We start from the raw sequence: 27,432 nt of genomic DNA, 5'->3' as shown, positions 1-27,432 counted from the left end.
TGAGTCTGAGCTCTTCCCCGGTGTCGTGGGTTGCCGCTCCCATCCCCTCCCCCTTCCTACAGAAGATTTCCCGCAGACGTTGCCTCTTCGGTACGGTGCCCCGCCTTTCCCCGCTTTTCCACGCAGTGCCCGACGGGACTCGGGTTTTTCGAACGTCCCTTGCGCCTAAAAAAAAAAAAAAAAAAAAAAAAAAAAACCTATACTTACCCGTGTGGCTTGAACGCCTGCGCACAGAGCACTACGGCTCCCAGAGGGCCCAGCGGCTCTCGTGATTGCGTGCTGACGCATTCGGTCGTGCTGACGTGCAGCGCGATCCAGGCGGGGTGCGAGTGGCGCAGTCGAAGCCCGCTGCGGCCCCTGAGGAGGCGAGCGAGGCGGCGGCAGCGGCGGCTGAGGCTTGCGGACCGGCGAGGCGGCGGCTTCGGGCCCCGAGGGATTCGGAGACTCTAGCAGCAGCTGCGGCAGGACCTCTCCCCTTCGGAGGCGGCGGCCGGAGGCGCCGGCGGCGGCGGGTGAGAGAAAGGGAGCGCGCTAGCTGGGTGGGGGAGGGGCGGCGGTCTCGGCTCGAGGCCAGAGCGCGCGGAGAACGGCCCCGGCCGCCCCGCGCACGCGTGCTCGGCGCCGCCGCCGGCGCGGACGCCTTCTCGTTCCTTTCCCTCCCCCGCTTCCGCGGTTCCCGTCGCCGCGCGGCCTTCAGCCCTTTCGCCCCTCCCCCACCTGGCAACGGCGCGCGCCGCCGCTGGGTCTCGGCCGCGCGCCCCCGACGATTTCGATCGCAGTGCCCGAGGCTCTGCTCGCCCGCCTTTGCTCTACCTGGGTCCGAGGAGACCCTCACCCCGCGGTCGCCTTTCCCGTCTTTTGAGTGGCGGGGAGGGGGCGGCAGCCGGGGGCTTGTCCCCCGCCCGGGCTCCGGACCCGCCGGTCTCTCGACCCGGTTGACCCCGGCTTGGGTCCTCCTGCCCCTGCTGGGGGAGCCTGAGAAACGGCCGGAGCCGCGCAGACTGCGGGGCCCCGCGCGGCCCCCTCCCCCATTCTCAAGGCCGAAAATAGGCTCGGCGGCCCGCTGAGTGCTCGGAGGCCTTGAACTTCGGGAGTTGGTCGTTAGTATCGGTGCCGAGGTTCTGCGCGTGTGAGGGGGCGGGGGCGGGGATCCAGAGAAAAGACAAAAACCGAACGTGTTCAGTCTGCGTGGATAAGGAGGATCATGTGCTCCTTCCTGCCGTGTTATTTCTATTTCTTTCTTTCTGGTTTTATAAGACAGGGTCTCTGTGCCGACCTGGAATCACTATGTGGACAGGCTGGCCTCGAACTCACAGAGCGATCTGCCTGCCTCTGTCTGCCGAGTGCTGGGTTTAAAGGCGTGCGCTAGCCATCATGTCCGCCTCCTAACCTGCTTTTTAAACATACCTCCTCAAATGAACAAACGAGGCTTTTGGAGCTTTTTGATGGGACGAAAATTCTGGACTTAAACAGCCTGGCCGTGTCAGCCATTTTCTTGGCATGTAATTCTACCTATGCTGTTATCATTTTTGCAGTTTTTAAGACGTCTTGGAATCAAAGATTCAGAAGGAGACCGTTTTTTTCCTCATTTGGATGGGCTTAGGTTAGGTTGCTTGCTGGGTTCATTTTGGAGCTGCGTGTGTTACATGGTGCCTACGCAGTTAATAGTCGCTCAGCACCGAGTTCTGTCTTTTGCTCTGTCCTTTTTCCAGGACCCATTGCTGTTCTCTCGGGTGCCATTTCTTTTCTTGAGTATTTTAGTTCTAAATTCTACCTCTTTGTAGTTTGGAATTCTGATAATTATTTTCCCTTGGCAACTTGCTTTTTCTTTCTGTTCTTAACTTTGGGAAGCCGCATGCTTTGTGCTGCCCGGTTTTGGTAGTTGTCGTTTCTCTTTAGTGTCTTGAGCACTGCTGTAAATTCCCCCTCCCACTTTTTATGCCCTTCCCTGAAAGTTCTTTAAAATCATGATTTTAGTATCTCTTGCTTAGCTTTCTTCAGGTAGGGAGTGGGCGGGTAGATTTCTGTGTAAAATGGTGGAAGTGTGAGTGAATGATTAGGTTGAAAGATTGTTAACGGGGGCGAGGAAGCCATATAGACCCTAGATTTAGAGGAAGGGAGGGAGGATTGGTATTCTTAGACTTTTAAGAATGCTTGTTGGAAGCTGCTGCAGAAGCATATTTCTTGGCTCTAAAAAGATTTTTTTTCCATTTCTTCCTGATTTGCACATGTCTTTCATAGGTTTAGCTCTGTCATTCTTGACCCTGATAGGCTTCTCTTAACTTGCTTTTAGTTTTCTAAAGCTGTTTTGATTGAGTAGGGCTTAGGCTAGACCTGAGGGTGGGATGGGGCAAAAGTACATTTGGGTGTTTTGCTTTACATGCAGCATTTGCTTATATTTCTTTTTTTCACACTTTGGTGTTGTTTTTGTTCAGAAATTGATATACTAGTTTTGGAATTCCATGAGTGTAAAACCTCTCATCCAACTCTTATCTCTTGCGTATGCTATTACTAACCTCCACTTTTCCCTGTTTTGTGTGCTTCTTTATGCTTCCATTATGCTCAGAGAATCTATCTTGGAGAAAATATGTTGGAGGAAAAAAGCATTTATAATGAGAAGGGGACAGAGAACGAGTAATGCAGTCCAAAAAAATGGAGCTTGGGGGCTCTTAGTCATGCTGAGGTTGGAACAAGAGGTAGAACCTGACTGGAAAACATAGGGTTAAATAGAAGAGTAGAGCAGAACTTGGAGGGGAAAAAAATGAAGTTCCAGAGCAGAGCTTAATAGGGAAAGTCAACAGTGTTACATTAAAGTGAGATACAGAGTTTGAAGGTTTCTAGAACTTGTAAAGGAAGTATGGGAACAGTTGGAACAGAGAGAAAGATGGTTTGTGTTTAGACTATCCCGTTGAAAGCAGGCAATATTTAACAAGAGCTAACCAGACTTGGAGGAGCTGCAAGCGATGTGGTAAACTTTACTGGGAAGGAGACTAAAATAATAGTCACTGTAGTTGGTAGGAGCTATGAATATTTGGAATCAAAGAGATGGCTCGCCTTCCCCATGTGAAGTATAAGCTTATGTACCCATGGTTTCTGTGTTTCTGATGTTCTTGCTTGCCTGTAGTTTGGGTGTGAGGCTTCATAAGACATTTTAACTAGCCAGTTTAGATATCTAGGACTGTTTAATCCATTTTTTGTTAGTTCCGGTTAGCCTAGATAATTTATTTCTTGGAGGAGCCTTTGAAAATGGACTGTGTGGGCTTAAAGGTGCTTCTAATCTATGGTGTTTGTTGTGCCATTTGGAGGATTTGGTTATGAGTAGTTATGTTCAGAGTTTTGGTGAAGATACCATTTGTGTGTATTGTGGCCAAAGAAGAAAAAGGGGCAGTGTGGAGAGATTTGAGACAAACTGGATTTTGTTTGCTTAGGGTATAGAAAGGAAAGGAAAGTACAAAGAAGAATGGCTTATGATTTGGTGAAAGTACATTGTGAGAAAAGGTTTAAAAGTAGTGGTGATTTAGTGGAAAGGATGAAGTATGGGGAGGATAAAGGGAGGGTTTTGTTTGCAGACTAGTGGAATGAGGAAGCATCGCTTTTGCTGATGGAGATTAGTCTTGAACTAAAGGCTAAGAGAGCCAGGGATGTGGATGTGGGAGATGTGGTAAGTAGTTAGATTGGGGCCAGGAGCCTGACTGGTGTCTCCCCGCTCCCCCTCAGGAGCGGTGGTGCCCCCCTGGGCACAGGGCCATGTACAACGGGATCGGGCTGCCGACGCCCCGGGGCAGCGGCACCAACGGCTACGTCCAGCGCAACCTGTCCCTGGTGCGGGGCCGCCGTGGTGAGCGGCCTGACTACAAGGGAGAGGAGGAACTGCGGCGCCTGGAGGCTGCCCTGGTGAAGCGTCCTAATCCTGACATCCTGGACCACGAGCGCAAGCGGCGCGTGGAGCTGCGATGCCTCGAGCTGGAGGAGATGATGGAAGAGCAGGGGTGAGGGAATGGGTGGGGAGAAGTCAAGCACTGAGTGAGTGCTTAGCTGGGTGTTAGGTGGGATGTGCGGAAAGAAACTAGAGTAGGTTGAAAGAGTCCTAAAAAGGAGCTGTAGGGGAGAAAGAAAATGAGCTTGAAGAATTGAGGAGAGTCATGGGTCAGTGCATAGTGGGATGTCAAGGAAACTATTTGGAGCATTAATAGCAGCCTAGGGGGGTCTGAATTATTTAGCTGAATTTATGAAGGGGAAGGGGGCCATCAAGGAACAAAAATGTGCTGTATAGGAAAGTAGCATCAGGCAGAAGAGCTAGGTAACCTGACAGGTGTTGTTATTTGGAAGGAAGAGAAAGGTAGGTGGATTTAAGGATTGCGGCCTTGGAAGTTGGCAAAGGCAGATTGGAATTGAAAGAGTATTTGAATTAGAGGATATCATGAGCTTGGCAGGAAGTGAAGTTTTGGAAAAGGAACATATTCAGGTAGAAACCTGTTTAGAGCAGTGGTTTTCAAACTTGAGCAACGGTATCCTTTTATATATTATGTTTTCTTTGAAGTCCCAGGAAATAAAAGATCTATTCGTGTTGAAGTTGGGAAAGGAGCACTGGGAACTCTGCCAGCAAGCAAACTGTCCTCTCTTGGCCCCTGAATTGTAGCATGTTTAAAACCCACTGTTCTAGAGAGCATAGTGTAGAGAAGGAAGGAGAGTCGTGGGGGAAGATAAGGGAAACTTTGTGAGTGACAAGTACTGTGTGCATGGAGAGGAAAAAGGACCATGTTGGAAAGGAAGCAATTATAAATTGGGACTTGGGAAAACCCCGTCAGGCTCTAACCTTGAAGGGATTTATCCTTCAGGTACGAAGAACAGCAGATTCAGGAGAAGGTGGCGACCTTTCGACTCATGTTGCTGGAGAAGGATGTGAACCCTGGGGGCAAGGAAGAAACCCCAGGGCAGAGGCCCACGTGAGTGTTGATTTCAGGAATCTATGCCATTAGAGCTGCTGCTGTCCTTTTTTTTTTCTTTCCCTCCTTGGACTTGATTTTGCCTTTACTTTCCTTAGTCCAGAGCTGTTTGGCTTATCCTTATAATTAAGTTCTGATTTAGGACTCTCACTTTTGTTCCATGTATATCCTTCAGATTTTGGCCTTTTTTTCCCCCTCTAGGGTAACTGAGACTCATCAGTTGGCAGAACTGAACGAGAAGAAGAATGAACGACTCCGTGCTGCCTTTGGCATCAGTGATTCCTATGTGGATGGTAGTTCTTTTGATCCTCAGAGACGTGCTCGGGAAGCTAAACAAGCAGCTCCTGAGCCTCCTAAACCATACAGGTACTCAGGAGAGAAGCCTGGATCTGCTTCCTTGTTAAAAGGAAGTTTTTACTAGTATTTCTAGACTTTTTTTTTTTCTTTCAGTTTTTCTGAGACAGGCTCTCACTATGTAGCTCTCTGGCTGTCCTGGAATTCACTCTGTAGATCAGGCTGGCTGCCTTCCTCTGCCCTCCTGAGTGCCACTAATGCCTTTCCAAAAGTTTTTAGATTTTGTTGTCTTTTAGTTAAATTTTGTTTTTGTTTTGCTTCTATTAATGTTTTTGTACCATGTGCCTGGAGACCAGAAGAGGACATTAGATCTGGTAATAAATAGAGTTACAGATGGTTGAGAATCACCTTGGTGCTTAAAATGGGACCTCAGGTCTGCTGGAAAAGCAGCCAGTGTTCCCCCCCCCCCCCCCCTTTTTTTTTTTCCGAGGCAGGGTTTCTCTGTGTAACAGCCCTGGCTGTCCTGAAACTCCCTTTACAGATCAGGCTGGCCTTGAACTCAAGAGTTCTGCTTGCCTCTGCCTCCCGAGTGTTGGGATTAAAGGTGTGCGCCACCACTGCCTGGCACAGCTGGTTTTTTTTTATTATTAAAAATATTTATTTTATTTACTATGTATACAATATTCTGTCTGTGTGTATGCCTGCAGGCCAGAAGAGGGCACAAGACCCCATTACAGATGGTTGTGAGCCACCATGTGGTTGCTGGGAATTGAACTCAGGACCTTTGGAAGCGCAGGCAATGCTCTTAACCTCTGAGCCATCTCTCTCCAACCCCACAGCTGGTGTTTTTAACTGCTGACCCTATTTTTATTTTTTCAAATAATTAAGCTATTGTGTAGTGTACACCTTTTATCACAGCACTCGAGGCAGATGTTGACAGATCTCTTAATTTCAAGGCCAGTCATAACATAGTAAGACCCCGTCTCAAAACATTTTAATGAAACCAAACATGACACATTTATTCTCAACATTTGGGAGGCAGAGGCGGCAGGAAGATCTCTGAGTTGAGGCTATAATTTGCTCTATATAGGTAGTTCCAGACAGTCAGGGAGGGCTATATAGTGAGACCTGCCTTAAAATATACACATTTTCTCACTAACAGAACCCAAGAATTAACTAAATAGACAACCACTTTTAAATTTACATCTTTTTGTTGGTTTTTCAAGACAAGGTTTCTCTGTATAGACCTGGCTGTCCTGGAACTTACTATGTAGATTAGGCTGGCCTCAAACTCAGAGATCTGCCTGCTCCTGCCTGCCCAGTGCTGAGATTAAAGATGTGCACCACTACTGCCCAGAAAATTTGCATCTTTTAATTTTGAAGTTTTCACACACACACACACTCAGACAAATTGACATGTAGCAGTTGTCCTAAGGTGAAGTAGTTATCAGTGAACTGTTTCAAGTATGTTTACTAGAGTGACATGTTTTAAGGAAATTTGTCCGGCCACCTAGAATCTCTTTGCCTTTTCCCAGCCTTGTTCGAGAGACGAGCAGTTCTCGATCACCAACTCCAAAGCAAAAGAAGAAGAAAAAGAAGAAAGATAGAGGACGGTAAGTCAGTTGGAAAGTTACTCTTCTATTCAGGGAGACCTTCACTGTTGTTGGACTTCTAGAATTTGAGTTTGCTTTCAGGTAGTGGATAATCGAAATTGCAAAGACAGTTGTAGGAGACAGAATTGCTTCTTCAAGTTTCAGCTCAGAAATGTGTGTGCTTAGTGGGAAATGATTGACCCTATAGCTCAGCCCAAAAAGCTGGCCAGCATCATTCTGGATTTTGATTTTGTGGTTATCAATTAAGTATAGAAGTAAATAAAGTGTGGACCATTGATGCTGTTTGGGTGTGTTCGGGTGCTTTGAAGTAGTTTTGAGAATTATAGGTTAGCGGGCCAGAGAGAAAGCCAAGTAAAATGACTTGCTTCTGAACCCATTGTAGCAGGTCAGAGAGCAGTTCTCCTCGACGGGAGAGAAAGAAGAGCTCAAAGAAGAAGAAACACAGGTATGAGGTGTAAAGTTTCTTTTTTTGTAGGTTTTGTTTTGTTTTGTTTTTTCTTTTTTTTAAATTTAAGGGAAGGGTCTCTACATAGGGCTGTCCTGGAACTAAACTTTGTAGGCCAGGTTGGCCTCTAGCTCAGAGAGATCTACCTGCCTCTGTTGAGATTAAAGTCATGCACCACACCCCTGGCTAAGGTGGAAGTTCTTGGTAGTGATTGGAGGCAGCTCTTGAAGAGTAGTTGTGGTTTAATGATTTCTCTTTTTTTCTTTTTTTTTTTTTTTCCTTCACTGACAGGTCAGAATCTGAGTCCAAGAAACGAAAACACAGGTAAGAAAGAGCTTGTTGGTTCTTGGGGGAGACATAGCAGCACATGGGGGAGTGGTAAGCTACTTACTGTTTGATAGCTTTGTTTACTCAATGTTTGGCTTGTAGAAGGTGTCCTCCCTTTTCTTGTTTTTAGTAGAGTGCAATCCTTTATCTACCTGTTACAATAAAAACTTGGCCAGTTATATTTCCATTTTACTTCAGATTTTACTAATATTTTACAAATTCTTTTTAGACAACTTTTCCTTATTTTCCAGGTCTCCTACTCCAAAGAGCAAACGTAAATCGAAGGACAAGAAGAGGAAGCGGTAAGTGTATTTGGAAGAAAAGATAAGCACCCCCCCACACACACACTTTGGGGGGATGAGATTGAAATCAGTTGTGTCATTGACTAGTAGTTAAGGATTGAGATGGATGTGTAAAGAGGAAACCAAAAATTACGTGGGTACTGTGACTAAACAGGAACCTAAAGAGACCAGAGTTTTATCTTTGGGACCAACATAGTGGAAGGAGAGAATGAACTATAAATTGTCTTCTGATTTCCTTCTGCATAAATATATACTCAAACTAGATGTAATGTGTGTGTGTTTGTGACCAGGTCTTTTTATGTAACCCTGTCTGTCTTGGAACTCACTCTGTAGATCAGGCTGACTTCAACTAGAAGAGATTGGCCTGCTTCTGCCTTCAAGTCCTGACATTAAAGGCGGGGGTCACCATGCCCAACAGATTTTCTTTGTTTTTAAAAAGAGATGAGTTTGGAGAATTCAGAATAAGTATGACAGACACCTGAGCTTTGATTTGGTCTTTCCTCAGGTCTCGAAGCACAACACCAGCTCCTAAGAGTCGTCGAGCCCATCGGTCAACTTCTGCTGACTCTGCTTCTTCCTCTGATACTTCTCGTAGTCGGTAAGGGGTGGTCCAGGAGGATTGGAGGGAGAGGGAATGATGATGGGTTAATCAATTTAATATTTATTGAGCGCCCACGGTGTGCTAGGCGCTGCACAGACCATTCCGAAGACACGGTCCCTGCCCTCTAGGAGCTGACAGGCTAAAGCAACAGGATGGACAGACATATATACATTTCCCCTTGTCTTTTTTTTTTTCTTTTTAATTTTATTTTTTGTTTGTTATGATGTATATGGACTACCAGAATAGGGCGGGGGTGGTTTGCTGGTTTGGTGGTGTCTGGGGGAGGAAGGAGTCCTTACCCTGGCTTCCTTAATCGGGGAAGGCTTCCTGAAGGAGGTGGGCTCAGAGGTGAGTTGTGAATGAAGTGGGTAGGGAAGGGCCTGGGTGGAAGGTTTGGGTATGTTGGAGGGTGGTGAGTAAAGCCTAGAGGGGTGTTATTTGGGATTGTAATGGGAAGAGTTGGAACAGAAAAAAGGATTGCATTTGCATTTTTAAAAGTGATTTGAGTCATGTGTCCATGGTTTGGTTTTTTTGTTTTGTTTTCTCCCCAAAGAGGGTTGTTCATATAGGAAAGTAGATTGTAGGTTGGGGGTGGAGGGGGTTTTCTATTCTCCCTTGAGCTGATTTCCCTGTTTTCCCCTGCCCTTCATCAACTCACAGGTCTCGAAGTGCTGCTGCTAAAATTCATACAACAGCCTTGACTGGGCAAAGTCCTCCCCATGCTTCAGGGCATCAAGGGGAGGGAGATGCACCTTCTAGTGAGCCAGGTGCCACCAACATACAGCAGCCTAGTAGCCCAGACCCCTCTACAAAGCAGTCTAGCAGTCCATATGAAGACAAAGATAAGAAGGAGGTATGGTTTTTTGTTGTTGTTGTTTTGGGGTTTTTTTTGTTTTGTTGTTTTTCAAGACGGTTTCTCTGTGGCTTTGGAGCCTGTACTGGAACTAGCTCTTGTAGACCAGGCTGGTCTCGAACTCAGAGTTCCGCCTGCCTCTGCCTCCCGAGTGCTGGGATTAAAGGCATGTGCCACCACCGCCCAGCCAGGAGGTATGTTCTGAGTTGGTCATTGGGTCGCAGAGTTTTACTCCGGCATTTGCCTTAAAGGAACAAGTATGACCAGTAGGGTAAGGTATCTTTATTAAGAGAAAATCTTACCCTTTTGAGTTATGGTCAGGTTTAGCCATGGAGCTATAGAAGGCAGTGTGAGAGAGAGAATGAGAGTGTGTGTATGTGTGAATGAGGGTGGTTTTGGAGAAACAGATGGGATAGTGTAATAGCAAGCATGAGAATTTTGGATATTATTTAAAGGAGATGTAGAATTAGAAAAAGTAAGAGTTCTCTGTATGAGAACTCAGAAAAGTGGGCAGGCTTAGCAGTGCTGCATGACGGACATTTTATAAGCAACTACTGAGAAATATTTGAGTTTCTATTTCTATATTAACTCATCTTTGTTTACCAAGACATTTTACACCTCCAGGTATTTTAAAATGAGTTATGACCCACTAAATTGTGAAGTCTTCACAATGAAACTTCAGTTGATAATTGTAGGGGTTTTTTTTTTTTTTTTTTTTTTTTTGAGACAGGGTTTCTCTGTGGCTTTGGAGCCTGTCCTGATAATTGTAGTTTTATATTTGTTATTTGTTTATATCCATACAGTGGAACAAAAGATTTTTAAGAAATTGCTTTAATTTTTCTATTTACAGTGTCTGTTTCCTTTTGTGTGTATGTGTGTGTTGTGCGTGCACATATGCGCACTTTTTTTTGACCCTTTAAATTGCTGCTGCCAATCTGAAAACATTTTGGTAGTTCCAGCTCTATACTTTTCTGATTCTGTGGCTGATTGTTTTTGCTGGTGTCAGTAATTAGTATAACTTAATATCTCATATTTTGTCTCATTTAGAGATAACTTTTTTAAGTTACAAGTTGGTTCATTTGCCTATTTTCAATGCTTTTTTTTAAAATTATTTCTAAAGTGTTTATGGTTTAGCCTCTTTCTTTTGGCCTATTCCTGCAAGACCTTGGTGAATTACTTTTTTGTGTGTGTCAGATGAGAGGAAGGCAGGTGTGAGTTATCAGTATGTTTAGCAGTCAGAACAACCTATATATGGGTTCTGGGGATTGAGCTCTGGTAACCACCAGGCTTATACCATTTATTTACTTGTTTATTTATTGGTCACTTGTTCATGTGCTTATTTATTTAGAGGCAGGGTCTCCTTAGATTATCTCTGACTGCCCTGCAATGCACTGCATAGCCCAGGCTGGCATTGAATTTACAGAGCTCCACCTGCCTCTGCCTCCTGATTGCTGGGATTAAAGTACTCTACCATGCCAGGAAAAATCATACTCCCTTTATACTATTTTTTGCCCCCCTTTATGTTATTTTAATTTATTCTATATTTGAGTGGAAAGTTATTGTCACCCAACTGGTTTCACTTTTCATTAAATCATACCTTCTTTGGCGGGTGTTGTACTCATTATGTATCCCCCGCATACTGCCAGACTTCTTCCCTTGAGACTAAGGAAGAAAACTTAGTCTCAGGACACTGATGGTTTTTGTTGGTAATGGTAGTGCATTGTTTTCAATTTGTCTTTTTTCTGAGTTACTGAGATCTGATTGTTCATATATTCAGTTTTTTCCCCCCTACTAGTGCTTTATTTTCTTAATTTAAAAATACATTTATTTTGTTGGGTGGTCTTGTTAAAAACCTTTAATCCCAGCACTCAGGAGGCAGGCAGATAGATCTCTGAGTTGGAGGCCAGCCTGGTCTACAGAGCGAATTCCAGGACAGGCTTCATAACTACTGAAGAAACCCTGTGTTGAAACCAAAAGAAAAGTCTTTATTTTGTATGTGTACATGTGGTGGGTACACATGTACAGGGCAGAGAACAATTTAGAGGAGTAAGTTTTCTCTTTATACCACATGAGACCCATGGTTTGCAGCCTGCAAGGGTATCTTGCTGCCTTCCTGCTAGTATTACATGATGTCTTGTTAATTGAGTGTGACTTTGGGTAGAGAAGGGGTCAGTTGATTTGAGAGGTGTATAAAGGGAAGCTTTATTAGAAACTTTTGGAATCTTTCAGGTGATAATAGAGCTATGGTGTTTATCACTATCCTTACTTTCTTTTTCACTCTTAGAAATCTGCAGTTCGACCTAGTCCCTCTCCGGAAAGGAGCAGCACAGGGCCAGAACTACCTGCCCCCACTCCGCTCCTTGTTGAGCAACATGGCGATTCCCCACGGCCCCTTGGAGCAACCCCATCCAGTCAGGAGCCAGTTAACCCCTCATCTGAGGCCTCCCCAACCCGGGGCTGTTCACCATCTAAGTCTCCTGAGAAACCTCCCCAGTCATCTTCCTCAGAGAGCTGCCCACCATCCCCCCAGCCTACCAAAGTTTCTCGGCATGCCAGTTCCTCCCCTGAAAGTCCTAAACCCACACTAGCTCCTGGGGCCCGCCGAGAGATTTCTTCTTCACCCACATCTAAGAATCGTTCACATGGCCGAGCAAAGCGGGATAAATCTCATTCTCGTACTCCATCTCATAGAGCAGGGAGATCCCGTAGTCCTGCCACTAAAAGGGGAAGATCTCGATCTAGAACCCCCACCAAGAGAGGTCATTCTAGGTCACGGTCCCCTCAGTGGCGTAGGTCACGGTCTGCACAGAGGTGGGGAAAATCTAGAAGTCCCCAGAGGCGTGGCCGTTCTAGATCTCCTCAGAGACCAGGCTGGTCCAGGAGTAGAAATAACCAGAGAAGAGGCAGGTCTAGGTCAGCAAGGCGTGGCAGGTCACACTCTAGATCTCCGGCCACTAGGGGCAGATCCCGTTCTAGAACACCAGCTAGAAGGGGTAGGTCTCGGTCCAGAACACCTGCCAGGCGTAGGTCTCGGTCTAGGACACCTGCCAGGCGTAGATCTCGGTCTAGAACACCAGCTCGCAGGGGCAGGTCTCGATCGAGAACACCTGCTAGGCGCAGATCTAGGACCCGATCACCAGTTCGAAGGAGGTCTCGAAGTAGATCTCCTGCTAGGAGAAGTGGCAGGTCACGCTCTAGAACACCAGCCAGGAGAAGTGGCAGGTCACGCTCTAGGACACCAGCCAGGAGAAGTGGCAGGTCACGCTCTAGGACACCAGCCAGGAGAAGTGGCAGGTCACGCTCTAGGACACCAGCCAGGAGAGGGAGGTCACGCTCTAGAACACCAGCACGGCGAAGATCTCGCAGCAGAAGTCTAGTTAGACGTGGAAGATCTCACTCTAGAACACCACAAAGAAGAGGACGGTCTGGCTCATCAGAGAGGAAGAATAAATCCAGAACATCTCAGAGGAGGAGCAGATCCAACTCAAGCCCAGAAATGAAAAAATCTCACGTTTCCTCAAGACGAAGCAGGTCTCTTTCTTCACCAAGATCCAAAGCAAAATCTTTGAGGCGAAGCCTTTCAGGTTCTTCTCCGTGTCCTAAACAAAAGTCTCAGACACCATCAAGACGAAGCCGCTCTGGTTCTTCACCGCCTAAACAGAAGTCAAAAACTCCACCAAGACAGAGTCATTCAAGTTCATCTCCTCAGCCCAAAGTAAAATCTGGAACACCACCAAGACCAGGGTCTGTAACAAATACACAGGTCGATGAACACTCTACAACACCACAAAGACAGAGCTTTTCTGAATCATCACCTGATGGCGAGGTGAAATCGAGGACCCCATCAAGACAAAGCTGCTCTGGGTCTTCTCCTCGTGTGAAATCTGGCACACCTCCAAGACAGAGCCCATGTAGGTCATCATCTCCACAACCCAAAGTCAAAATGGGAATATCACCAAGACGAAGCCATTCTGGCTCCTCTTCTCCAAGTCCTAGTAGAGTGACATCTAGAACACCTCAGAGGCAAAGCAGATCAGTATCTCCCTGCTCCAAGGTGGATTCTAGGTTGTTGCCAAGACAAAGCCGTTCTAGATCCTCCTCACCAGATACTAAAGTGGAACCAGGAACACCACCGAGACACAGTCACTCTGAGTCTACGTCACCATACCCAAAAAGCATGCTCCAGACTCCTCCAGAGCAAAATCTCTCTGCATCAAAGTCACCCTGTTCCCAGGAGAAGTCTAAGGATTCACCAACAGAAAGCTCTGGATCCCTTTCCCTCTGTCCAGGTACAACACTCAATACATTACCAGGAGAGAGCTGTTTTAGCTCCTCATTTGTGCAGCAGAAAGGACAGTCTCAAACTTGGCCAGATCCCAGATCTGATGCTTCAAGTCCAGAAGTGAGACAGGCTCACTTGGAATCTCCCTCACTGCAGAGCAAATGTCAAACATCTCCTAAGAGTGGTCCTTCTAGATCTTCATCTCCAGTCACTGAGCTGGCACTCAGATCACCAGTGAAACAAGATAAAGGTGAATTACCAACGGATCCAAAGCTGAAATCAGGAATGTCTCCAGACCAGAATAAAGCTAAACCTGACTCTAATCTATATCCTTCAGTAGAATCTAAATCTCTTTTGGTACAGAGCATATTGGAGCCTCCTGAATTGAGAGAGAAAATAGGTTTAATTCAAGAGGATGTTGCTGCATTGTCATCTTTACCAAGAGAAAAGTTTAGTCCTATACAGGATAGGCCTGAGTCATCTACAGTACTGAAAGACATACCTAGAGTATTATTAAAGGAAAGAAGTGAAACTGTGTCACCTCTAGGCTTAAGAGACCAAAATAGTTCATTACCTAATTCAAGCCAAGGTGAATTAATGGAAGCAGAAAAATCTGAGCAACCTTTAAGTCAGATTCTACCCAGTTTATCTCCAGAACATAAAGAAATGCCTGGAAGTAACATTGAATCATCTCCTGAAATAGAAAGGCCTGCTGTGTTGTCTGTTCTTGACCAAAGCCAGGCACAGCCTTCTTCAAAAGCTGCAGAAATCCCCGCAGTAGCCTCATGTTGGAGTGGGCCACAGATTTCTCCAGAACATAAAGAGCTATCTCATTCTCCCTCTGGAGAGAATAGCTTTGAGTCATCTTTAGAGTTTAGAAACTCAGGCCCCATTTCAGAGGTAAATGCTGAATTTTCTCCTGAAGTTAAAGAAGAATTGAATGGGCCATTTCTTAATCAAATGGAGACAGATCCATCTCTAGACATGAAAGAACAGTCAGCAAGGTCCTCTAGGCGCAGTAGTTCTGAGTTTTCCCCAGAAGTAGTGGAAAAGGTAGGAATATTTTCAAATCAGAGTGTGTCTTCTCCTGTACTTGAGACTGTACACAGAACACCTTCAAGAGAAAGAAGTAGTTCTGCATCTCCTGAACTGAAAGATGGTTTACCTAGAACTCCATCTAGGAGAAGCCGGTCTGGGTCTTCTCCAGGACTTAGAGATGGGTCTGGGACTCCTTCCAGGCATAGCCTATCTGGATCATCTCCTGGGATCAAAGACACACCTCAAACCCCATCCAGGGGACGAAGTGAATGTGACTCGTCCCCTGAACCAAAAGCATTGCCTCAGACTCCCAGAGCGCGAAGTCATTCTCCATCATCCCCAGAACTCAACAATAAGAGTGTCACACCTCAGAGAGAAAGAAGTGGGTCAGAATCCTCAGTTGAACAGAAAACTGTGGCTCGAACCTCTCCTGGGCAGAGAAGTCGATCTGGGTCTTCCCAAGAGCTTGATGGAAAACCCAGCACGTCCCCTCAGGAAAGAAGTGACTCAGACTCCTCTCCAGATTCTAAACCCAAGACTCAAACCCCTCTTAGACAGAGGAGTCATTCTGGATCATCTCCAGAGGTTGACAGCAAGTCTCGACCTTCTCCCCGCCTCAGTAGGTCTGGCTCATCTCCTGAAATGAAAGATAAGCCAAGAGTGCTGCAGAGGGCTCAGAGCGGTACGGATTCTTCTCCTGAACACAAAATATCTGCCCCTCGGGCCTTGCCCAGACGTAGTAGATCAGGTTCGTCAAGCAAGGAGAGAGGCCCTTCACCTGAAGGAAGCAGTAGTTCTGAGTCTTCTCCAGAACACCCACCTAAATCCAGAACTGCTCGAAGAGGTTCCAGGTCCTCAATGGAGCCAAAGACAAAGTCTCGCACACCACCTCGACGTCGGAGTTCTCGTTCATCTCCTGAGCTAACCCGGAAGGCTAGAGTCTCTCGTAGAAGCCGCTCTGCCTCCTCATCACCAGAAACCCGCTCCAGAACTCCACCACGACGTCGAAGAAGTCCTTCAGTATCTTCACCAGAGCCAACTGAAAAGTCAAGATCTTCACGGAGGCGGCGTTCAGCTTCATCACCCCGTGCCAAGACAACTTCAAGGAGAGGTCGGTCTCCTTCACCAAAACCTCGTGGACTCCAAAGATCCCGATCCCGCTCACGTAGAGAGAAAACCAGAACAACACGACGCCGAGATAGGTCTGGATCATCTCAATCAACATCACGAAGAAGACAGAGGAGCCGGTCTAGGTCTCGGGTCACTCGCAGACGGAGGGGTGGCTCTGGTTACCATTCAAGATCACCTACCAGACAGGAGAGTTCCCGAACCTCATCTCGACGCAGAAGAGGCCGATCTCGGACACCCTTGACCAGTCGGAAGCGATCTCGATCACGAACGTCACCAGCTCCATGGAAGCGCTCTAGGTCTAGAGCCTCACCAGCTACTCATCGGCGATCCAGGTCCAGGACACCCCTAATTAGCCGACGTAGGTCCAGATCTCGTACTTCACCTGTGAGTAGGAGAAGGTCAAGGTCAGTAAATAGGCGTAGATCTCGATCAAGAGCATCCCCTGTGAGCAGAAGGCGATCTAGGTCCAGAACACCACCAGTAACTCGCCGTAGGTCGAGGTCCAGAACACCAACAACACGTCGTCGCTCTCGTTCACGGACTCCTCCAGTGACTCGCAGAAGGTCCAGATCTAGGACTCCACCAGTAACCAGGAGGCGATCGCGAAGCAGAACTTCACCAGTTACTCGAAGAAGATCGAGATCCAGGACATCCCCAGTCACTCGAAGAAGATCTCGGTCTCGAACATCTCCAGTCACCCGGAGGCGGTCCCGTTCTCGAACCTCGCCAGTGACACGCCGACGCTCCAGGTCCCGAACTCCTCCTGCTATTCGGAGACGCTCTAGGTCCCGGACACCACTGTTGCCACGCAAGCGCTCCCGAAGTCGCTCACCACTTGCTATCCGTCGCCGTTCTAGGTCTCGTACTCCTAGAGCAACTCGAGGCAAGCGGTCTCTAACAAGATCTCCTCCAGCGATCCGTAGGCGGTCTGCATCTGGAAGTAGTTCTGATCGGTCACGTTCTGCCACTCCTCCAGCAACAAGGAATCATTCTGGATCTCGTACACCTCCTGTAGCACTCAGTAGCTCTAGGATGAGCTGCTTCAGTCGTCCTAGCATGTCACCAACTCCTCTTGACCGATGTAGATCACCTGGTATGCTTGAACCCCTTGGCAGTGCTAGAACACCCATGTCTGTCCTACAGCAGACTGGTGGCTCAATGATGGATGGCCCAGGTCCCCGGATTCCTGATCATCCGAGAACATCTGTTCCAGAGAACCATGCTCAGTCTAGAATTGCACTTGCCCTGACAGCTATCAGTCTTGGCACTGCCCGACCACCTCCGTCTATGTCTGCTGCTGGCCTTGCCGCAAGAATGTCCCAGGTTCCAGCTCCTGTACCTCTCATGAGCCTTAGAACAGCCCCAGCTGCCAACCTTGCCAGCAGGATTCCAGCAGCATCTGCAGCAGCCATGAACCTTGCCAGTGCCCGGACATCTGCTATTCCACCATCAGTGAACCTTGCTGACTCAAGAACACCAGCTGCAGCAGCAGCCATGAACTTAGCCAGCCCTAGAACAGCGGTGGCTCCTTCAGCTGTGAACCTTGCTGATCCTCGAGCCCCTGCAGCTACAGCTGTGAACCTCACAGGAGCTAGAACACCAGCTGCATTGGCAGCTTTGAGTCTCTCAGGCTCTGGGACACCCCCAACTGCTGCAAATTATCCTTCCAGTTCCAGAACACCCCAGGCTCCTACTCCTGCAAACCTGGTGGGTCCTCGATCTGCACATGGCACAGCTCCTGTGAATATTGCTGGCTCTCGAACCCCTGCAGCCTTGGCTCCTGCAAATCTCTCAAGTGCCAGGATGGCTCCAGCCTTGTCTGGTGCAAATCTCACCAGTCCCAGGGTGCCCCTTTCTGCTTATGAGCGTGTCAGTGGCAGAACCTCACCTTTACTGCTTGACCGAGCCAGGTCCAGAACACCACCATCTGCCCCAGGCCAGTCTAGGATGACCTCTGAGCGGGCTCCTTCCCCTGCTTCAAGAATGGTCCAGGCTCCTTCGCAATCTCTTCTCCCTCCAGCACAGGATAGACCTCGGTCCCCTGTGCCATCTGCCTTTTCAGACCAGTCTCGTTCAGTTGCCCAGACCACTCCTGTAGCAGGGTCTCAGTCCCTTTCATCTGGGACGGTAGCAAAGTCCACATCCTCGGCTAGTGATCACAATGGCATGCTTTCTGGCCCTGCCCCTGGGGTGTCCCATGCTGAAGGTGGGGAACCACCAGCCTCTACTGGGGCCCAGCAGCCTTCTGCATTGGCTGCTCTGCAACCAGCAAAGGAACGTCGGAGCTCTTCTTCCTCTTCATCGTCATCTAGCTCCTCCTCTTCCTCATCTTCATCCTCCTCCTCCTCCTCTTCCTCTGGCTCCAGTTCTAGCGACTCTGAGGGCTCCAGCCTTCCTGCTCAGCCTGAGGTGGCACTGAAAAGGTGAGGGAGTTAAGGAATCTAGGGGGAAGGTATTTACAGTGGGTGGGGGAGTTGGGAGGGAGAAAAAAACTTAAAAGAAGCACTTGAAAGTTTGGGGGACCTTGACCTTCAAGTTGGGAGTAGAAAGAATGCTGGGTGGGGGCTTCGTGGGGAGGAATGGGACAGATAAGTCTCCAAAGGTTAATTCTCTAGAGGATAATGATAAGTTTTCCATCTCTACAGAGGACAGAACTAGAGGAAATGGACTTAATTTTACAGCAGGAGGGATGGCAGTTAGACCTCAAGAGGAACTCCCTGGGCTGGAAGGATCTTCAGAGGTCATCCCATCCCTCTCCCTGCCTCCAGGCAGGACGGCCCTTCCCCTGCCAACCTGCACTCACAGGGGCCTCCCCAAGCTGCGGCTCTCCAAGGACGGAGACCACCCAGCTTCAGCTTCCACATCTGAGTTCCAGGGGCTTTATTCCTTCATCAGGGACATTCTTGAGGTTTAACCTTGATCCCTTGTGCTTCGGGCCCCAGCCTGTTGCTTGTGTTAGCAGAGGTTTGGTCAGCTCTGTGCCACTGCTCCAGAGAAGTGCTTACTGGCCTGCCTTCGAGTATTCCCAGGGCCTTTCTCAGGCACCCCTCCTCCACTGCCGTTCCTCCAGGCCAAGGAAGGTAGGGTTGGGGCTGGGGCATCTTGTCAATTTCTGACACCTTTCTTCTCTCACAGGGTCCCCAGTCCCGCCCCAGCCCCAAAGGAGGCTGTGCGAGAAGGACGCCCTCAGGAGCCAACCCCAGCCAAACGGAAGAGGCGCTCTAGCAGCTCCAGTTCCAGCTCCTCTTCCTCCTCTTCTTCCTCCTCCTCCTCCTCTTCTTCCTCTTCCTCCTCCTCCTCTTCCTCCTCTTCTTCCTCTTCCTCCTCTTCTTCCTCTTCCTCCTCCCCCTCCCCTGCTAAGCCTGGCCCTCAGGCCTTACCCAAACCTGCAAGCCCCAAGAAGCCACCCCCTGGCGAGAGGAGGTGAGTGCTTCCTTGCCTGATGTGGAAAGGGGGTTGGGGGTGAGTTCTCCAGAAAAGGGACCCTGGGTGAGGTTCCTGCTGGGGTGCCTCGTGTGGACGTCTGTGTCTGGTTGTACGGGAGGAGTCCGACATTCCTCTTATCCTCCCACAGTGTTGTGTTCTGGTCAAGGGCTGCACTATTCAACTGAGGGCCCAGGCCAGAACTGGGAAGCCGTAGGATTCTTCCTCCCTCTCCCCTCCCCTGACAAGCAGCCTGGTCTCAGAGATTCTAGCTCTAAGTCTCCCCATTGCTGCTGCAGGGCTCTGGTCTGGCCACCGTCATCTTCTCCCGACTCTGTCCACAGCCTCCTCCCTGTCTCCCTGCCTCCACGCCATTCTCTTCCACACGTAGCCAGAGGGATCTTTCTAAAACGCACATCTGGTTACTTCCCTTCACTCCACAAATCCTTCCGGGACGCCCTGTGGCCTGCAGGATAAAGTGCCACCTCTGCAGGAATGGCGTGTGAGGCTCTTCACCAGCTGCCCTTGCCCGCCCTGTGTTCCTTCTGCCCGCCCCCACACATGCCCTGTGCTCCGGTCATACCCAGCGCCTTGCAGTCTTAAGGAGAGCCCCATGCCTTTGGACATGCTGTTCCTTCTGCCTGGGATTTCCTTGTCTGCCTGGTGAACTCGTTCTGCAAGACTGCACCCAAACAGCACCTTCGAGAAGACTGCCCTGCCATTTCCCTGCCCTGCCCAGGTCCCCCCCATCCTTGCTCGGAGCCTCAGGCCCATGCACATCCATCCCCGCTGGCCTGTTTCCTATATAGGGGGCATGTGTGCCTTCATTGTTGATCTCCTTCACTCCCAAACAAAACTCCAAGGGCAGGGACTCTTTTATCTTTGCATCCCCCGCTGCACCCTGTGCCCTGTCCACTGGGGGCACTCGGTGGATGGTGTGCGGGCGGATGGGTGAGTGCGGACAAAGGTGGGTCTGAGGCTGGCCCTGTGTGGTGTGAGGTTTGGTGGTCAGGACCTGGGTGGGTGGTCCTGAATGCTTGGCTGGTGGGTTTGGGAGGACATGGTGCTATAGAGGCCTACTCTGCTCCCTAGGTCACGCAGCCCTCGAAAGCCAATAGATTCCCTTCGGGATTCCCGATCCCTCAGTTACTCACCTGTGGAGCGTCACCAGCCCTCGCCCCAGCCTTCACCAAGGGATCAACAGAGGTAGGGCACATAGCAGGTACTATCAATCTAGCTCACCTAGCCACCAATGAAAAAACTTGGTACTGTTCTAGTGCCTAATTTCTATTCTCTTATAGCAGTGAGCGAGTTTCCTGGAGAGGCCAGCGTGGGGACAGCCGTTCTCCTGGGCACAAGCGCAGGAAGGAGACACCCAGTCCCCGACCTAATCGCCACCGTTCCTCCAGGTCTGTCTCCTTGGAAGCCTAGTCCTTGTGAGAATTAGAAGTTAGTTGAGACTATTTGAAGTAATGCATTGGCCAATCTTCTGTTACAGGTCTCCATAATCTGGATTCCACCACACTCATGCTCTGGAGACATGAGTATCCCTCATTTTTCCCAGAAGAATCATGGAAGGAGTCTGTCTGCCTTCCCTTGAACCTTGGCAGCATCTTGAGGGGAGGGCTTCCCCCCCCCTTTTTTTTTGTTCCTGTGAAATGTTGATCTCTGTGAGTTTTCCCTGGTTCATATGTTTTGGGGGGTTGGAGGGGGAGGGAATGAGAGTTTGGGGAGGGAGGGGCACAGTTCAGGAAATTGTAATGATCCAGGAAGCTGTTCCTGCTCAAGTTCCTGGGGGTGACTGATGTTTTGGAACTTGGTAAGTCACATATTCTTGGAAGAGGAAGGAGTTAATTTTGGAGGAGTTGCTGCACCCCCCCTTCATAAGGTTGTGACACCCTTCCCCCCAACTTTCATGTTTCTTAATGCATTTTGGTTTTTTAAAATCTGTACAGCAAAAGCAACTTTTCTGTCAAATAAAAAATGAGAAACGCAGTAATTGGGTCTACAATCTTTATTTGTGGCTAGATTTTTTTTCAAAGAGTTGAATGCCTTGCTCAACAGGCTGGCCTGGGGGACTGGGTTTTCAGTCCTAGTGTTCTGTTTGGCCTGTGGGACCTGAGCCACAGAGACTACAATGCAGGATAGCCTTATAAGCTTGAGTGAGCAAGTAGAACCTATAATGTAAGAAGAGGGAACAAAGTCAGCAGCCAGGTGGACAGCCAAATCATCTTTATTGAGGGAATGGGTCTTTAGGAGTGGGGGTGGGCCTGGGCCCTCACTGCACAGCTTGTTCATTGGCGCTGCCTCCAGAATCCTGTGGCTTCATCACATCTGGAAGCTCTGGAGGGCTGGAGAAGGGCTCAATGCGCAGTGCTTCAAAGGCGTCATCTGCGGAAGGGAAGAAGAGCTTCAGATGCCTTGTGTTTCCTTTCCATTGGAAGGATGGTTGAAGGCGTAAGTCACGAACGAGGCGACACCAGTTTGGAGTTATGATTAATAGGGTGTTATTTATTTAAAGGGGAAAAAACTTACAGATCACAATCCCAGACAACAGCCATCTGCGCAACCAGGAAGGGAGTCTAGTCTCCAGCGGAGCGAGCAGAGGAAATAGCCGCTTTTTTTTTTAAAGGGAGTGAGACCATGCCCCAATGGGCTGGTATTACAGCAGCTATTGGTTGGAGGGGCGGAAAGACCTCCCGCAACAGATGGTCTTTTAAAATACCTTTCAAAATACCAGCAAAGTAATCTGTCCCCAGAGGCCTAATTTTACCACTGATCCCACTAGGACAGTGACTACCTTCTGTCCCCAAATTACCATTACCTTCCACCAGCATTTCAATTCCTTTGATACTAAATGACTGAAGACTATTTTCTTTGCTTAAGACTTTTGTACTGTTCATCATCATACTCCACATGTTGACCACACACACATATCACAAGACTTGAGCTGGACAGAGAGGACTCAGTGCTTAAGAGTATGTGTTGCATTAGGCATGGTGGTGTGCACTGTTAATTCCAGCACATGGGAGGCAGAGGCAAGCAGACCTTTGAGAGACCTGAATTCAAGGCCAGCCAGGGCTGATAACAAAACCCTGTTTAAATGAAAACAAAACAACCATAGTGCATGTTGCTCTTGCAGGGGACCTGGGACATGGCTGCTCACTAACTGCCTAAGCCAGTTTTCAGGAGATCTGACAACCGTCTTGACATGAGAGCTCCAGGCAGGCACAGTACATAGATACCATACCAACTTTATGACCCAAGGCAGCCTTTGCACTTTTGGGTCCTAAAGTTGCCAATATTAGGTAGCTACTGGGTATTCACAGTGGGATTCAATTCAAATGTTACCTCAGAGTATTGTGCCTTGGGAATTTAAGTATTACCACTGGCTTTAATTGTCCCAGACTCTTCAAACTTGCTAATTTAGACTTGAAGTGGTGGGATTACCTGATTTTTTTTTTGTTAATGCAGTGTTGGGGATGAGACCCTCAGCTTCATGCTGTCAGGTAAGCAATACTCTCAACTTAGCCCTATTTTCAGTGCCTATTGTTGACTCCATACAAAAACAAATGAACCTTTATACCACACATCTCTCCCTGGGCTTATACCAACCTAGAAACTTTTGGTCTGGCTCTCAATTTTCAACTGATGAGTTGTTCATGCATGTCTGGAGATACTTTTGGTTATAACTAGGTAAGGAGGTAGGGAAGAGCTGGGACTGCTACCATGAATTCAAGGATGCTGACAAGCTAGCATGTGAGTGCTTGGACCCAGGCGCTCTCTAAGAACAGCATGCACAGTAAACCATTCTGGACACAACACCAGTGGTGCTGAGGTAGAGGCAGGCTGAATTTGAGGGTAGCCAGAATTACGCAAACCCTGTGTGGGGAGACAGACCTATCATCTATTGCTACAAACCTACAATGATACTTGACTATTTCTCTCATTCTTGATATGTACGGGTCTAGTTAAAAATGCCATTTAATGGGGCTGGAGAAATGGTTCGGTGGTTCTTTCAAAGGTCCTGAGTTCAATTTCCAGGAACCACATGGTGGTTCAGAGTCATCTGTAATGAGATCTGGTGCACTCTTCTGGCCTGCAGACAGAACACTGCATAAATAATATCTTTTTAAAAAAAAATCCCTATTAGTTAGCATTAGGGAGAAGCTTGCTTTATCCTTCAGCATGGACACTGAGGGAAAAGATAGGGATAGTACCTAATTAGGTCCAGAAACCCATGCTGACAGCTGCTTCTAGAAGTATTTCTGCAAATTTGTGAGGCATACAACCCTGAACATCCTGTCACAACATATATCCACCAGAGGATAATACAGAGCCTTTTGGTCCAGAGTTGCCTCCATATCCAGAGCCATATCAGGAGATGTGTATATGTGTGTGTGTGTATATATAAATGTCCCTTTTCTTAGTTTTGATATAACTATAAAATAGGGCTAGCAATGTCTTCTAGGACAAGGTTTGCCTTCAGGGTAACTAGGTTTTGCTTGAAGAAAAAGGGTGATTTGAGAGAATACAACCCGGCCTTAGCTTAAAAAGCAGACAAGTTGTGTTTTCAGCCTCATGAGCCCATTGAAAAGTGAAGCTCATTTGACATCTGGCCTGTGGATCTTCACCAGCCCTACAAGTGCCCCACCAATCTAACTATCTAACAGGCAGTTATCTCAGGGCAGATTCTTTTAACATGGGGCACTTAAGGCAGGCCCTGCCTGAGTGCCCTGTGGACAGGGGAACTACAAGCTAGGTGGTACAAGAGTGCAACTGGCTATGTGTGAGGTTAGGACTTGCTGAGATTTCCTTGATAAAGACTAAGAAGTATAATGAGAACTACACACTTCCTGTCTTAGCCTTTGGTTCTATTTTGTTTTCCAAGTTAAAAAAGGTACTTCCTGTCACATTCAAAGATTTTCCTCTATGTGTATATGGCTTGTGCCTATGAAGGTCAACGGAATTGGATTTTCTGGAACTGGAGTTATGGGTAGTGGTGAGCTGTGGATACTGGGAACTCAATTCAGGTCCTTGGCAAGAGCCAGTGTTAATTGCTGAACCATTTCTTCACATTTCTTGTTCATAGGGTCCTTGGATCCACAGCTTAAAAATAAGCCCTATGATCCTTGTTTAAATTCCAAGAGACAAAGAATAAAATATTAAATCTCTTCCTGCCCCCTAGGTAGAGTCTCTATAAGCCCTGGCTGTCCTGGAACTCTGTAGACCACGCTGGTCTCTGCCTGGGATTAAAGGCAGGTACCACCAGTCTGACACAAGATCTACAACATGTCCTCTAACTACCCCAGCTCACTAGTCTTTAAAATCTGGCACATTACTTCTGGGCCTGGTGGTCCACACCTTTTAATCTAAAGCCAAGGCAGGTGGGTAGGAGTTCAAGGCCAGATGGTCTAGAGAGTTCCAGGACAGTCAAGGCTGTACAGAGAATCCCCCCCCCCCCAAAGATGAGATGATTTATATAACGTACAGGGCCAAGTATTCAATAAATCTTGTAAATGTGCTGGTACTAGGAATCTGAAAGTCATCTTTAATTTCCACATCTCCTGTGTTTCATCCCCCCACCCCATAGGGTTTTGTCCCAGAACTAGCTCTGTAGTCCAGGCTGGCCTTGAACTCAAAAGATATCCACCTGTCTCTGCCTCCCAAGTGCCTGTTTCAATTTTTCTAAAATTATTTTTTATGTGGATAGTTGTTTTGTCTGCATGTAAGTCTGTTCCATATGCATGCTTGGTGCTTCAGATCCACTGGAGCTGGAATAACAGTTCTGATCTGCCATGTGGGTGCTAGGAATAAAACCCAAGTCCCCTGGAAAAACAGCCAGTGATCTTAATTGCTGAGCTATATTTTCAGTCCCCAAGCTTTGCTTTTTAATAAGGAAACAAATATCTCATGCTCTTTGAGGACTGGGAAGATATTCCCTCAAAGCTCTGAGGAACTACAGGCTCCCCAAAGTCCCTTCTTTGGGTGTTAGCAGACTGCTAGCTGCTATCCAGGTTAGCCATCTTACCTGCTCGAAAGGCCAGGCCCACTGTGGCTGGGGCCTGTGGCCGTGCTGTCTGGCTAGTGAAGCCACACTCGCCCAGAGTTTTTCCATCATCAAGGAGCTGGTCATCCTGAAGAGAGAAGCAGGTTTGGGGGAGAGGTTCTAAAAGGGACAAGTCCAAGACAGCCTACTGCTCAGCATGTCAGCAACTATGTTGAGGAGTCATCCCTAAGTAAAACACACATTCTAGAACTATTGCCTTATTTCCAAATCTGCCTGGAATGGTGGGGCTCATAGTGGTTACAAGCTCTGGCAAAGAATCCCAAGTTCATTTTCCAGCACCCATATAGATTGGCTCACAACTTCAGTTCAATGGAATTCTGGTGTCTTCTGGTCTCTGCAAGCACCTGGACTGTGTGTGGGCATGTATCACACAAATATAAAACTCACAAAGGCTCTGGGTTCTGGCTTTTTCAAGCTCTCTAGGTAAATCTAACTGAAAAACGTAGCTGGGTGCTTATTTTATTTTTTGGAGATAAGATCTCATACATTTTATGCTCTTCCTGCCTCTACCTACCGAAAAGGATTATTTACCAATTTTTCCAGGCTGATGATTTAAGCTAAGGCTTCATGCAGGCTATGTCAGCACTAAACAGAGCTGAGTCTGACTACTAGTCAGTTTGTTTTTTGTTTTTCTAATCAACCTTCACCTTAAAATGGATGTTTCGTGCCGGGTGGTGGTGGCAGCGGTGCACACCTTCAATCCCAGCACCAGGCAGAGGCAGGCGGATCTCTGTGAGTTCGGGGCCAGCCTGGTCTACAAGAGCTAGTTCCAGGGCAGGTTCCAAAGCTACAGAAAAACCCGGTATCGAAAATAAGAACAACAAAAAAGGGGGGAGTGTTCTGGAATATTCAACTCACAGGACAATCACAAGTTTCAATAACTTAGGCCTAGAAAGCCCTTCAGAGATAGGAAGCAGGCTTTAAACTAGAGCAAAAGGTCAGCTCCCATTTACTGCCAGAATTAGCTCGATGCACTTAGGTGATTGATTGACATCATGCTTCTGGATGGGCATGAGGATCCAACTCCATAGCCTGGCTTACTGAAAACTGGAGCTGGCTTCCCAAGAAAAAGGTGTGCTTGAATGAAAGGTGGTCCTAAGACCATTAGGAGACTGACAAGGATAAACACTAGCTAGGTGAAGCACTGGTGGGATCGTGACCTATCTTCCAGACAATACTCGCGTTCATCGAGTTCCACCCCACCCTCCGGTGGTGGGATTCCAGTGGACTTCCCGCAAGCCGAACATCAGGCACGGTGTGGTTCAAAGCCTGGCTCTGCCACGACCTTCGGCTGCAGAAGACCACCGAGGCCTCGGTTTCCCCAACCGTTGAGCAAGGCCGCCTGGCAGGGCGGGGCGGCAGGCCCGGGAGGGACCCGATGCCGCCGGCCACACCGTACGATCTGAGACCCCTTGTCGGGCGTCCTGCCTGGCCCCCACGCGCGCAACCGCCACGCCCGCTCGTCGTACCTTGTAGAGTCGCTGCTCATCCGGCGGCCGCTTGAGGATGCCCTCAACGATGCGCTTCAGCTCGAACACCGTACTCGACTCCTTGGCGTCCGTGAAGATGGTGGTCTTGTGGCGCCGGATCATGAGAAACACGTCCTGAGGATGGCGGGCCCGCGTCAACGCCAGCCCGCGGCCCCCGGCCGGGCCCCGGCGCCCCCGCCGCCCCCGGCCCCGCGCCCCTCCCCCCCGCGCCCGCTCACCATCCCGGCGGCTGCTTCTGGCTCGACGCGCCGGCGCGGCCACGCTCCGCCCCTTCCCGGCAGCCCAAGCGCGGCCCGGCGTGCTCCGCGTGGCCCCGCCCGCCCCGCCCCCTCCGTGCCCGCAGCCCCTCCCTTGCCGTCCCCCGCCATCTTACGCGATCCGGAAGCGGTGGCTGTGCGTGGCCGCCATCTCGGTGTCTCTAGACAACAAGCTGGGCAAAGGCTGAGGCGCTAGTATTGATGGCTCCCGGGTCTGAGGCGTAAGCGTGGCTTGCTTTGGAGCGTAGAGAGAGAATCGGGGAGAACGATTCAAGCGCATCGGTCCTAAAAACAAATTTTTATTAGTGTTTTATCTGCATTTATGGCTGTGCGCCAGTGACATGCAATGCTTGGGGAGGC

At 48.4% G+C, this 27,432-nt stretch overlaps 2 protein-coding genes across 4 annotated transcripts; one reads left to right on the top strand and one right to left on the bottom strand.

Moving 5' to 3' along the window:
- Positions 1 to 364: 364 nt before the first annotated feature.
- On the top strand, positions 365 to 21,250 carry Srrm2 (serine/arginine repetitive matrix 2). Of its 3 annotated transcripts, none has more exons than XM_050136532.1 (15): positions 370 to 512; positions 3,718 to 3,989; positions 4,839 to 4,946; positions 5,148 to 5,312; positions 6,776 to 6,853; positions 7,236 to 7,298; positions 7,590 to 7,622; positions 7,877 to 7,927; positions 8,433 to 8,525; positions 9,189 to 9,381; positions 11,666 to 18,255; positions 18,968 to 19,255; positions 20,348 to 20,461; positions 20,557 to 20,664; positions 20,754 to 21,250. In XM_050136532.1, the coding sequence occupies exons 2-15, from the start codon at positions 3,748 to 3,750 to the stop codon at positions 20,761 to 20,763; spliced, it is 8,136 nt and encodes a 2,711-aa protein (XP_049992489.1). In that variant the 5' UTR covers positions 370 to 512; positions 3,718 to 3,747; the 3' UTR covers positions 20,764 to 21,250. The 3 variants fall into 3 exon arrangements, with proteins under 3 accessions (XP_049992500.1, XP_049992489.1, XP_049992492.1); XM_050136535.1 differs by having other exon boundaries at positions 375 to 512; positions 3,744 to 3,989; XM_050136543.1 differs by lacking the exon at positions 3,718 to 3,989 and having other exon boundaries at positions 365 to 512.
- A 215-nt stretch (positions 21,251 to 21,465) lies between these two features.
- Positions 21,466 to 27,198, bottom strand: Elob (elongin B). The gene is made up of 4 exons (XM_050136557.1): positions 27,034 to 27,198; positions 26,795 to 26,929; positions 25,287 to 25,392; positions 21,466 to 21,646 (listed from the first exon to the last, which is right to left on the bottom strand). Exons 1-4 carry the CDS (start codon positions 27,181 to 27,183, stop codon positions 21,534 to 21,536), a joined length of 504 nt encoding a protein of 167 aa, XP_049992514.1. The 5' UTR covers positions 27,184 to 27,198; the 3' UTR covers positions 21,466 to 21,533.
- Between the last annotated feature and the right edge of the window lie 234 nt (positions 27,199 to 27,432).

The sequence above is a fragment of the Alexandromys fortis genome, unplaced genomic scaffold (genome assembly GCF_014885135.2).
Source record: "Alexandromys fortis isolate MF-2015 unplaced genomic scaffold, M_Fortis_MF-2015_v1.1 scaffold_29, whole genome shotgun sequence".
NCBI classification, from domain to species: Eukaryota; Metazoa; Chordata; class Mammalia; order Rodentia; family Cricetidae; genus Alexandromys; species Alexandromys fortis.
The sequence above is the reverse complement of the archived record's forward strand: the minus strand, read 5'-3'. Positions and strand labels throughout refer to the sequence as shown.

Coding starts and splice junctions, on each gene's coding strand:
- Srrm2 (XM_050136532.1), top strand. CDS start 3,748: ATGTACAACGGGATCGGGCTGCCGACGCCCCGGGGCAGCGGCACCAAC. Junction 7,928..8,432: donor AAGGACAAGAAGAGGAAGCG/GTAAGTGTATTT, acceptor GTCTTTCCTCAG/GTCTCGAAGCACAACACCAG. Junction 20,462..20,556: donor TCACCAAGGGATCAACAGAG/GTAGGGCACATA, acceptor ATTCTCTTATAG/CAGTGAGCGAGTTTCCTGGA.
- Elob (XM_050136557.1), bottom strand. CDS start 27,183: ATGGCGGGGGACGGCAAGGGAGGGGCTGCGGGCACGGAGGGGGCGGGG. Junction 26,930..27,033: donor CAGAAGCAGCCGCCGGGATG/GTGAGCGGGCGC, acceptor CGCCATCCTCAG/GACGTGTTTCTCATGATCCG. Junction 21,647..25,286: donor GGGCCTGGCCTTTCGAGCAG/GTAAGATGGCTA, acceptor TCCCTTCCGCAG/ATGACGCCTTTGAAGCACTG.